The 13,066-nt window shown below is 38.1% G+C and overlaps 1 protein-coding gene across 2 annotated transcripts in view; it reads right to left on the bottom strand.

The window, feature by feature from the left end:
• Window positions 1-3,233: 3,233 nt before the first annotated feature.
• Window positions 3,234-13,066, bottom strand: part of LOC106666894 — a 49,145-nt gene continuing 39,312 nt past the window's right edge. For both annotated transcript variants that reach the window (XM_014394422.2, XM_014394421.2), the window contains exons 5-7: window positions 10,534-11,228; window positions 7,165-7,297; window positions 3,234-3,436 (exon numbers count right to left, since the gene is read on the bottom strand). In XM_014394422.2, the coding sequence (XP_014249908.1) occupies window positions 3,373-3,436; window positions 7,165-7,297; window positions 10,534-11,228 (892 nt within the window). In that variant the 3' untranslated portion in view covers window positions 3,234-3,372. The remainder of the gene's footprint in view (window positions 3,437-7,164; window positions 7,298-10,533; window positions 11,229-13,066) is intronic.

Here is a 13,066-nt window from a genome sequence, read left to right as displayed (position 1 = left end):
ATCTATAACAGTATCTGATTGTTGATTTATATAAGCTCAAATCCGCAGATTTTGTTCATATGTGCACACATGTGCAGAGTTGAGCCTATCACTTCTCGCAGTCTACCAACAATTCCGGTTTGTAATTTACAGTAAATTACCGGCAGGCATAGAGAATCACCCACCGTGGTTGGGCTTGGGGAGCTTCAAACAGGTTGTAGGTCATTTTTCCCACACACAATGCAACCAGTTCCTAAAAAATCATTCATACTCTCACTATAAGATTATCTATCGATTTGTATGTGTAATTTTTAGTATGTACAGCCGTATAACCCGGGCGTTGCCCAGGGGTCTATATATATATGTTATATGTGTGTGGTGTGTGTGTGTGTGTGTGTGTGTGTGTGTGTGTGTGTGTGTGTGTGTGTGTGTGTGTGTGAATCCGCACGAGAAAGATGTTACGCCCTGTGTTCACGGTAAGTTTTTATTGACCACATAAACGTGCCTTTACGACAGAAAAACCAGTTTTGGCTTAACGACAAATCGCCGAGCAGTTATTTAACTACACACATTATATATTATACTGGGTGTGCAATGCCCAAGATAAACATTTTATTACATGCTCTTGAAAAAAAGCATTAAATCGTCTATAAAAAAAATATAGGAAAAGATTAACTTGATTGCTAAGCTATAACGTCCGAAGAAGTGGAAACGCGGTGTAGTATAAGGTCAAACGGAATGGAAAAACAAAGATCAGAATCGATCAAACCTCGATACAATATCTCATCGGATTTTTAAACCATAAATAACATAGAAGGCAAGGAATAATAATCAAATCCAATGACCGTGCAACATTCGGAGTCCTCAACATAATTCAAAGTGTTTAAGCATCCGTTTTGAGGAGTTGCTTCAATGATTTAATCAAATAACGTGGTAACAACTGGAAGAATCATTGCTGGTTTTGGCCACGTTATGGACCAGCATAAAGGAAAAACATGCTGGGAAAAATGTACTCTTCTAACTATCATAATGGCTAAATTTGATTGATTAAACTAGCTATAAAAGAAAAATTGGGATGAACGTGAAGCTTCTGCTCGTAGTCCTCAACATAAAACAGAATGCTTAAGCATCCGCTTTCAGGAGGTACATTAATGATGTAATCAAATGGCATGGCAGCAACTGGAAGCATAGCTGGTTTTGTCCATGTTATAAACCAGAGTTTCCTTAGCAATTTACATTTTTTTTATATTTCTTTAGACAAAGACTCAATTATTAAAGGTTTAAAACCTGAGAATTTTATTAATATATAAAAATTTATACAAATCAAGTTATATTACAAGTGGGTGTAATTTTTTGCCTGTCAGTGTATAAAGAGTTAAGGGGGAAGAGCCCAATTTTAAAGGCTACTCTTTCGTTGAGCTAAGTTGGCTTTTAAAATGCGCTGCGCGTTTCTTCAGCTGAACTCGGCCGTGTAGAATATGGGCTGAGCAGGGCTTCTGTTCGCTGCCCTCGAATCTGTTTTTCATTTCTTGGCAGAGTGAGATCTGTTTTTCATTCTGGGTGAGATCCGCATGCTTCACCACCTAGGTGCTTAACGCCGGAAACACTTACCCGATGCAACGCTACCCGATGCTACCCTACGCAAATCCAAAGTCCAATTTTCCATAAGGTTGTATTACCCTCGTGCACATCTATTCTATGCCACGCAACGCTACCCTACTCAACGCTAAGCGATCCCCACTGTCCAGATTTTCGTCGAGTAGCATCGAGTACAGTCGAAGACAAAAGAACCGGACACTCATATTTTTATTTCAAACGACATGTATTATTGTCGTCATCTTAATTACAACAAACTTATTTTAATATAAACGAAATTAACCGAGATCAAAAATTCATTCGTTTTATTTTTTTTTTAAATTTTAATGGTTTGGTAGAAAATTGATCAAAACTCTGGAATACCATTTTTGATATAATGAATTTAACAAACAATTTATTACACGGTTTTGCTCATAAAATTTAACCAACAATTTATTTCATTGTTTTTTCATACAATTGAACCATTTTTGTCGAGTAGCGTCAGACATGACACTCGCATCTTTGTAGTTTATTTCAAACTAGGTTTATGTAATGTTGTTGTTATATTAATTGCAACATTCTTATTTTAATGTAAACCAAATTAAACGAGATCAAAAATTTGTGAGTTTTTATAAAAAATATTTAATTATGATGGTTAGGCAGAAAATCAAAACACCGGAATAACTTTATGTAAAAAAATTAAATTTAACTAACAATTTATTACATTGTTTTGCTCAAAATAATGCATTCAGAACAAAAGAGGCATTGCGATTGTGATACTGATTTGTGATACGGGATGTGTGACTGTACGTGGCGTGCGCTTGACGTCGCATAGATGTGCACACCCCACCAAAACGAGATAAGGCGTCGGGTAGCGTCGAACCTCGAAGGAGACAACATTAACCGCATTTGTACCACACAGATTATGGACATTGTTCAACAATGAAATTATAAAAATAAAGTAGGGAAAATACGTCGAAAAGAATTTTTCCATTTCAAACAATAAATTATGTTAATTTATGGCATTTCATTGTTAATTTATACTTANCCTGAAGATGATCTCAATAAAGATCGAAACGTTGGCACGATAAAGAAAATGTTTTTCTGAAACCTACGTCACACCAGACCGCATCTCACGATTTCTGAATTAATTTTCATCTATCCGCCACACACTGAAATTACACTAGGAATAATGGAACGAATGGTTTCACTTTTGCCTATCCCGATATAACAGGGGCGATAAACAATAAACGGGCTAATCACGGGTAAGTGTAGAAGAATGTGCGAAAATTGCCAAATGGAAAAAATCGTATGAAATTTCTATTAAAGGGTCGATTGGATTTTCTTGTCGAACTCACGTCCCTGGGAATGGATATCTTCAATTAGCAACGCTTATGATAAAATGCAAATATTTAACAACGCTGATGGCATTTTAAGGATGGGATTAAACGACCCCATTTGCTTGACTCTGACGCAAATCATCTTCCGAAGAATTTCAGCCGACGTCGAATTATTCTCTACAGTAATTTATGTGGGAACGCTGAAAACGAGGGGATCTGGAAAAGTCTGGCACTGAATTCCTTTTTAATTTAAATAAACCAAATTAAATGGAACTGAAAATAATTCATAAACAAACCGGGTCACTGTGTTATAAAGGAATTAGAGATCGATAGAAACAATACTGTCAATAATAATTTTATTAGGAACTTGAAATGTTCACAGATTACGTAATAAGTTTTATATACATATTAATTAAGTTATAAAGTAGCGTGTAGTATTATTTAACTAATCTTTTATTTGCAGGCGAAGTCTTTCTATTCACTTCGTGAAAAAGTTGTCGTTACATTTGTCCAAATTATCACAGGATTTGGATTTGCTGGACCTGAAAAAAGACCAAAACAAAGGATTAGTGTTTAGTCCAAATAGTAAGCAATAACTGATGAAAAGGGGGGAAGCAATATAAGTTTTATACCGACAAATTAAACCTTTTTAATTTGAAATTCATCCTTTTTCGCGTAAAGTTAACCATTTTCAATCTCAAATGTCTTGGCTTCAGAGTAACCATCCTTTTTAATTTGAAACTGACCCTTTTTCGATGAAGTTAACCATTTTCAATCTCAAATTTCTTGCCTTCAGAGAAACCTCCCTTTTCAATTTTAAATTGGCCCTTTTTCGCATTAAGTTAACCATTTTCAATCTCAAANTACCACACAGATTATGGACATTGTTCAACAATGAAATTATAAAAATAAAGTAGGGAAAATACGTCGAAAAGAATTTTTCCATTTCAAACAATAAATTATGTTAATTTATGGCATTTCATTGTTAATTTATACTTACTTTTATTCGATTATAGGTTTATTAGTAGAATTAAACATTTCTAGAAACATCATATGTTTATGTCTCGGGGAAGTAAATATTACAAACTGTTGGACTTTGGACTTCGACGCATTATAGTAATCACATAGTCATTGTTATAGTCAGCACAAGACGAATATAATAAATAAAAAATAAAAATTGGTGTCCGTGTGGTTCGAAGACACGATGCTCAAGTGGCTGATAAGAGGCGTAATCAGCCGAAGATCGTGGTTCGAATCCCGCTCGTGACACTATCTTTTCATCTCAACCAAGGCTTTAGGTAAAAAGCCTAATTAATTGAAATAATTAAATAGGTCAATTATGACCGCTAAACATGTATGACACAGTGACGTATTGTCGTATTCGGTCATGTTATTAACCTGAAAATAGGACCAACGGGATGGAAAAACGCGCGGATATCCAAACCGGAACGGTCAACAATTTTGAAGAACGTTCAATTATGTTAAGAACGTCCAAAAAGGACAAACGTACATGAAAGTCGTTAAGATCGAAAGTATTGAGCTATATGAAACGCGTTCCTCAACACAATTTCTAACATAAATTAATGCTCAAATCCAATGTTAAATTGGGGGAACCGTGAAGGGATTTTTGTATTCAACTTTGAGGAAGAATGGACAAAAGACGGAGGCCCGACCATATTTTCGCAGGTTGTCTCTTTCAACTTTGCTATTTTATTGAATCGTCCGCATAGAAGAATGAATTGCGGTTTTCATCACAGTGCATTTGAAAGGCGCATTTTCTCGCTTGATTTAGTAAATATAATAATAATTTAATAGTTCTTCCGGAATTAAAAATTGTTAATAGGCCCGGAGACAAATAAAGGCGAAGAAAGANAACCATTTTCAATCTCAAATTTCTTGCCTTCAGAGAAACCTCCCTTTTCAATTTTAAATTGGCCCTTTTTCGCATTAAGTTAACCATTTTCAATCTCAAATTTTTTCCCTTCGGAGAAACCACTTTTTTAATTTGAAATGAATCCTTTTCACATAGAACTAATCTTTTTATTTTCAAATAAACCTTTTTTGATCTTCAAATTAATCCTTTTTAATTTCAAATTAACGTGTTTTTTATCTGTGTAATGTCTTTTGTTAGCTCGGTGCACCTGTTAGGCATACTGTTAGTAAGGTTGCACTAATTTCATAAGGAATTTCACTCCATAGATGTTGCAACGCTGCATTCAGTGGTTGTAGGTCAACTGCCTGCGGATGGTGATAGAAAAGCCTTCTCTGCAACCCATCCCACATGTGCTCGATGGTATCGAGGCCTGAAGAGAATGGAGGAAGGGGCAGATGGGAAATTCCCAGGTCTTTTAACATTGATTAAAAATTCTATCTCTATGAGGTCTGGCATTGTCATCCATTAATCGAAAATCCCTTCCAATGAGATCCTTGCTATGAGGGATGTATTGCTCGATAATTTCTTGGACAGACGGACTGCGGTGAGGTTGCCTCAACAAAATGGAGACCAGTTCGTCCTCCAGTGTAAATCCCAGCCCAGACCATTACACCGCCTTCTCCAAACTACACTGAAGGGAGCACGAACTGGGGCATGAACGCATCCCCTGTACTCGGTAGACTCTTCGGCGCATGCTGTCACTACCCAAACAGAAACGCGATACATCAGTAAACGTAATATACTAAAGCCACGTTCTGAGAAACGCCAACTGCATCTGCGATATCTACTTGCCGGCGACCTCGATGACTCATTCTCACAATAATATTGCGAACTTCTGGTTCAAGATCATGTCTTTCCATGGTTAAATACAACTGGATTAAAATGGAGAAAAGACAAGAAAAGGAGATTGAAACGTAACTGTAAACATTAGGGAGTAAGGAATTATCACGATCTTTATACCGCGAGAAGAGCAATTGTGCTATTTTCTGCTGAAGTTGTGTGTCTTCATATTCCTTGTTGAAAGTTTTTTTTAAAAATTTATTTGTTACCTATGCATGATAGCATATTGTACAAATATGTACATATGATTAATATATCACAACACTAGCACTAATGCCAGCACTGCACCGGTAGAACACATGCTTTGAGGAGTCAGCCATTGGTGGCACTCAGTGTGTATGATTAGGGGTCAAGGAGGTCCCGAGGCCATCGTCGGTTGAGGCGACGTGGTGGGTTGTCAGGATGGGAATGAGTGGAGAGGGCTCGAGCAGTATGGTTAGGATGGGTGAAAGGTTGATGTGGAAGGTTTGGAATCTGGACCGGATTAGTTCGTTGACAAAAGAAATGTTGAGGTCTTTGTGATAGTGAGGTTAGTGACATAATAAGGTGCTTTGACAATTTGTCTAAGGACTTTCGATTGGAAGAACTGGATGCGCTGTATATTGGAAGGCTTGGCAGTTCCACTCCGTATATCCATATTGGTCTTAGTAAAGTCTTCTACAGTGTTAACTTGGTATTAATTTTCAAAGACGATTTATCTTCAAGTCATTATCGATTGGCATATAAATCGCAATACCGTTTACCAAGTCAACTGTAATAAAATCTTTAACGTTTTCTGAAGTTAAAAGTCGGCCGAATGACATTTGCCCTTTTAAAACGTAAAATCTCAAAACTGCCGGTATATGAGTTAAAAAGATGACTACGATTACGCAAGCTAACATAAGTAAATCCGTGGTACATTTTAAAAAACGTGGAAATGATATTTTCGATGACCACGGGCCGATATTCGGGGCAAAATCTAGTTCCGAAGAAGGCGTTACTAGGATAATCAAAGAATAACTTTCAGATCTCGAGGGCGAAAAGTTCCGCCGGTTCCGTTACTTTATCGCAATGCAGTTACAGAGGGAGTCTGTACTCAAGATTCACGTAATCTCGAGTGGAGGGGCGGAAACCGGTTTCCCGAGACTCGGTTCTCTGGCACAATGTTAACAGCTGAGGGACGTGTAAAACCGCCGTCGGACACGCAACTCCCGATGGAGAAACGGAGAACCATTTTTCGAGATCGTCATCGATGACCCGGAACGGGAGACGGTGCTCGGTAGAGACGGGAGTTTCTCGGCAAGAGGGTATGGACCAACTGATTGCACTTGCAAAATGAAAATTTTTAAAGACGCTTAGGTCTGCCAACACGATCCACCTGACGCCATCTCCTACAGCATTATCTCATTAACCCTCCGATTTCGAAAAAATAATTTCTTCCTCTCAGGTTGTTCTTCTATACTTCCTAACGTCTGATACCTGTAAATGTTAATTAGGAATTAAAGACGTGTCCTTCACCTGGTGGGCAAGTTGTCCCTCCGGCCGACGTGCATCATCACCGGTCCACTTTTAATGTCTTTGAAGACTGCAATCGCTTCGGCGTGAGTCAACCCTTGCAAAACGGCGCCGTTCACCGCGAATATCTCGTCACCTTAAAAAAAATTATTGTTAATTGGCAAACATGTACTTTGTCGTAACAGCCTAACATCGTGAAGGCCTTGCCTCGGCACTTAACATCGATATATCAAGCTGAACAAATTTTATCCATCCATCTTCAGTTTTGAGTAACTGGTCGACTAATAATTGGCCAGGCTAAATTATTAACAAGAAATTTCCCAAACTCAACACTGAAAATGGATAGAAAAACGCATCTGACTGACAAAACCAGCGAGGTTTGGCAGATCAAGATGACAGATAACTATCAGCCTATAGGTTTATCACCCCGTAGACCACAGGAAGAAAACTCACAATTTAACATAAACAAAATTACATATAAGCCAGTCTAAGTCATGAACAAACAATCACCCTAACTCAACACTGAAGATGGCGAAAAAACGCATCTGACTGACAAGATCAGCGAGGATAGGGAGAAGTAGAAGACGAAAGTTAAATATCAAACTATAGATACAATAAAAAGAGCAAAAATTGAATTGGCATTAAAGGTTTTAACTTTAAAATCACAATCTTTTTGGACTTACGCAGTTATTCCCCGAGGGTATTTTACCTGAGCCTAGTCTAAATATCTCGTACTTTAGATTTGCACATTAGACTATAACATTATTTCCTAATACTGAAGGCTTATTTTTCCAAAATATCATCATTGATTTTCCTGATCTTGAAATAATGATGAAATTGAAAGTACCCCGAGGTAAATCATTTCTATCCGTTACGTGGCACGTAAGCAATCCATCAGATCTTCGGCTTAACCACCCCCCTCGCAAACCCAATCCATTTTCCGAAACGTGATTTCAAATCGGTCCCTCGAACCCGTTCCTGTCTCTCGGAGCCCTACAATCGTACGGTCAACAATTATTTCCAACGATATACAACAATTGGGTAAAACGTTAAGCCTATTTCTTATTCTAAAACCGGGTTTTGTGAAATAATGATAATTGTCGATGAATAATTTATTAATCTTGGAAAGAGCAGCTAATCGGGTTGAAAGCGCCTTAAGCTGAGTAATGTGAGTCGTTATATGGCACATAAGTAATCCTTCGAGATATTTCGACATAACCCACTCCCTACAGCGAGAAGTTTGTATTGCTAGATCGTGGGAGGAAAAACCCCATAAAGAACTGTCAGACAAAAATTTTATGATCAAGTTTTATAAGGACTTTTTCCAGAGTATTAAGAAGATATTGATCCTTTTTCAATGTGGATGTCATTCCACCAAGACTTCAGTTCAATCGTACAGTACTTCCCGTTAGTCAGTATTGCAGCCATTAATAAGGTGCCAAACCACAAGTTTTTTATTCAATGCACGTCTGACAGAATCACAAATCAAAGTATTAAAATATGAAGAAAAGGCAAAAAACGTAACGTGTAAAACGCACAGACCACCCACCGAATTCTTTTAAGAGAAACCAGTCTGAATAAGTCATACTGATCGTTAACGAAGTACGGAGGGGCGGAAAAGTGCAGTCTTCAGTCGTGTTGAGAACCTACAGAAAGAAGCAAAAAAGACTAAAACGCAGAGACCAGCCACTGAATATGGGCGAAATCCGTCTAAAAGCAACCAGCAAGACTAGGTCTGAATAAACGGAAACGACCAAATAACAGTCATCATCTAACATACGTCAACAAAAATCCCGAATCCCACATCCAACACGATGAAACAGTATAATCTTCAGCCATGTTAAGAACATACAGAAAGGGCAAAAAGACTGTTAACACGCACAGAATTTGGCGAAATTCTTCAAAGAGAAACCAGCGAATGTTAAAAAAAAAGTTTGGTGGAATAAAATCTCAGTCATGGGGCACGCGAAGAGATTCATAGAAGGGTCATGGCCGCAAGCCTTACAAAGGAATTACTGTAAGGTAACCGCAACAGAACCAGGATTCTGGTTGGACTCCTGACAGGGCACTGTCACCTAAGAAGGCACATGCACCAGAGAGGAGTTCAGTCAGAAGAAACACTGTGCATATACTGGCAGGAAAATGAGAAGATTGCCGAACACATTTTATGTTTTCGTGAAGGAAGAGGTTCTTGCAACTATGAGAGGAAAAACCACAAACAAAATCTTACACTAAGGAGCCGCTGGCAAGGCTATGGAGGTTGATTAACAACCTCAAGCTGGCCAGTGAGTTATAAAAAACATGGGAACACAATAAATCTACTCAGGTCGACGTGCAGAAGGCCTTGTGGCCGCCTCTTTCAACCCTATCCCTTTGATGCAGCTCGCCTCTCAGACCGTCAATACAATATCGCACAATAAATTTGACATTGAAGTTAACGGCTAATGATCAAACCCAATGGCTGAAAATTCTTTATTCATTGAAAAACATACAAACGGACGTGAAAAAGGCACAGACCAAAGACTGTCTAAGAGACAAAACCGGCGACAATAGGTCAGCATGATGGGAAACTACCAAACGACAAGGTCATGAAATAGCAGACCAAAATAATAAAACACCAAATCCCAGAAAGGATAATATGCCTGCAAAAACGCACAGATTAACCACTTAAGATGATGACAGTTGTCCGACAGACTAGGCTAGAAAGAATAGGAAGACGCACCACATTGACTTGTTCCATTTTAAGGCATAATTCACTAATTTCGTGGTCCGCTTGAAATTAGTGAATTTAATGAATTAAAATGAAGTACACTTCACTAAAGCTCTCCGTCGCCATTTCAATTGTCGTCGAGAATCAAAACCGATTACACGACATTTGAAAAATGGCAAAAGGAGTGAAAACTCATAAGGTGGAGTTGAGATTAGGAGTTGATGTCCGAGTGGATCGAAGTCACGATAGCTCAGGTGGTAGAGCAGCGGCGTATCTAGCCGAAGGTCGTGGGTTCGAATCCCTCTCGTGCCATTAACTTTTTTTCATCTCAACAAAAAATCCTTAATTAAGGCATAATGTTATACATAGATTAATGAGATCAAATCTATTGACTTAGGAACACCGTGAACCATCGGTTAGATTAAGGACAAACTGAAACGAATAGAGTTTCATCACTACGCAAATCTCAACAGACATTCAGCAGCGAAAAATATGTAGCTAATTAATTCTTTTTAATTATCCAGATAAAGTTTTGTTAATATTAAAATATGTGAAGGTGTTAACCATCTATAAATTATAATAAATAACGATGACCACAGTAAAATACATCAGATAAATATGTGAAAGTGAGAATTAGTGAAGAATGAAACGATTGTCGTTACCTTCGCGTAAATTTCCGTTTTCTGCTGCTTGTCCAGTCGTAAAAATAGTTTTGACGAAAATGCCGAGGTTACCCTTAGGGGAGTCGTGGCCTCCCACTATGCTGAATCCGAGAGACTTGTGCCCGGGACCCTTGTGCAAAGTGACAGTGAATATGGAAAGAGTGAGCGACTTGGGTCTATTGGACCTGATGGCCCGGAGGCCGAAATCCGTCCGATTCTTCAGATAGTTGTCGCCGTGGGTGGAGAACTTCCTCATCCCCGTCTTGGCCGGGTCCGTCTCCTTCTTCTCTTCGGGGGCGATGGGCGGTTTGCCGAACTGGGCCTTCGTCCCGACTCTGGGCTGCGCCTGGAGGCTCCTTCTCCGGTCGTTCTGGCCGAGGACCGTCGGAGGTCCAGGCCTGGCCATCAGAGGGTTGGCGTCCATGTCGGCGATCGAGATCAAACGGTTCGTCGTCTGGGTCAAGGGCACTTTGGAATATTCGGCCGGGAAGGTAGACACCTTTGGAAGGGGCTTCGGGGGATGATCCACGTTCTTACGGTCGAAGTACTCGAAAGCGTTGTTCCATCTGGCGATGACCACTTCGATGTTGGACGAATTAGTCTGCATCAACTTCCGAACGCCTTGAATCGTCAACCCTCTCAGCCTCGTCCCGTTTACTTTTATTATTTCATCGCCGACTTTGATTCTTCCATCGCTGAAACAAGGGGTCATTACTTAACGATTTTTAATAATGTTAGGTTCTTCTTGAGGTCTTCGGGGAAACCGAACCTGTATTTAGGCCCTTTCCGATCATCCTGGTCAGACTTTGTGACAGACAAATACAGCGAAGACTAGCGGACCAGGATGACAGGAATTCAACAAATTATAAACACCAAGATAGAACGCAAAAACGCTCGATGGAAAGAAAACACCGTCGTTCATCTTTATGCTCCGACCAAAACCAAGAAATTTTCGAAAATTTGTTAGACTATGATTAAATGTATATACTAATACAAGGTATGTTTCTTATCCATCCAATAGAATAACACAAAAAACCTTGGCCTACTTTTTATGGTCGACTGTGGATCCATGGCAAGGATTTCTCCCTTGATTAAGAGAAGGAGCAAATTACGCATTACATTAAACTATTCAATTGGAGATATAATTTTTTTACCCTCAAACTATAACCCTTTTTAACTTCAAATTAATCTTTTTTTAATGTCAAATTTTTAACAAATTCGAAAATGTTTAAAAACATAGCAATTGGCTCTTTTATAAAATACCATATGGACATTAATTATACGTATCTCTTTATCCTGGAGTCAAATTAAATTTTATTAATTTTAATCTAATATTTTTTTACCTTCAAATTAACCAACCATTTTTAATTTGAAATAAACCGTTTTCGCTCGGAATTAACCCTTTATAATTTCAAATTAAACTTTTTTATGTTCAATTTAATCCTTTTTCGCGTAGAATTAAACTTTATTAATTTTAATCTATAATATTTTTTCCTTCAGATTAACCGAGCCTTTTTAACTTGAAATCCATCGTTTTTCGTACAGAAGTAACCTTTTTACCATCAAATTTATGTTATTTAATTTCAAATTGACTTTCTTTGCATCACATGAACCATTTTTAAATACAAATTAATTTTTTCATCAAATAATTGGGATCTTGGAATACCATCTGAAAATTAATTACAACTTAAATTCATTAGTTTCGTGGTCCGCTTGACCAATCAACATCTTAAATTAATTAAGGTTTTCAGTTGAGATAAAAAAGTCAATGGCAGGAGCGGGATTCGAACCCCACTATCTTCGGCTTGATACGCCGCTGCTCAACCACTCGAGCTATCGTGACTTTGATCCTCCCGGACACCAACGTCCCATCACAACCACAACTTTTTGAATTCTCCCTCTTTTTTGCCATTTTTCAAATGTCGTGTAATCTATTTGATTCTCAGCGACAAATGAAATGGCCACGGAGAGCTTTAGTGAAGGTATACTTCATTTTAAACTTATTAAATTCACTAGTTTCGTGGTCCGCTTGACCAATCAACATCTTACAATTAATTAAGGTTGGTGTCCGAGTGGATGGAGGTCACGATAGCTCAAGTGGTAGAGCAGCGGCGTATCAAGCCGAAGATCGTGGGTTCGAATCCCGCTCGTGACACTGACTTTTTTATCTCAACTGAAAACCTTAATTAATTGTAAGATGTTGATTGGTCAAGCGGACCACGAAACTAGTGAATTTAATAAGTAAAGGGTTTTGTTTATTATTAAATCGATTTTTTAATATATAAAATAATTTCTGACTTGAAAACCATATTAAAATTAATTACAATTAAAATTAAAAGTTATAGACAACTAAATATAAAAACAATTTTTTTAAATGTTGATTTGACGGAAAAAAGCTCTATAACCATTAGTTTGAATTAATTGGCGAAATTCAATGTCGGATATTATTATCAGGGTCACATCACAATTGTCTTTGAGCAGATTTGGTCGAGAAAAAAAAATACAACCACACAATGCACCGGCGCCTGTAAAA

The sequence above is a fragment of the Cimex lectularius genome, unplaced genomic scaffold (genome assembly GCF_000648675.2).
Source record: "Cimex lectularius strain Harlan isolate CLEC.00 unplaced genomic scaffold, Clec_2.1 scaffold115, whole genome shotgun sequence".
Taxonomy (NCBI): domain Eukaryota; kingdom Metazoa; phylum Arthropoda; class Insecta; order Hemiptera; family Cimicidae; genus Cimex; species Cimex lectularius.
The sequence above is the reverse complement of the archived record's forward strand: the minus strand, read 5'-3'. Positions and strand labels throughout refer to the sequence as shown.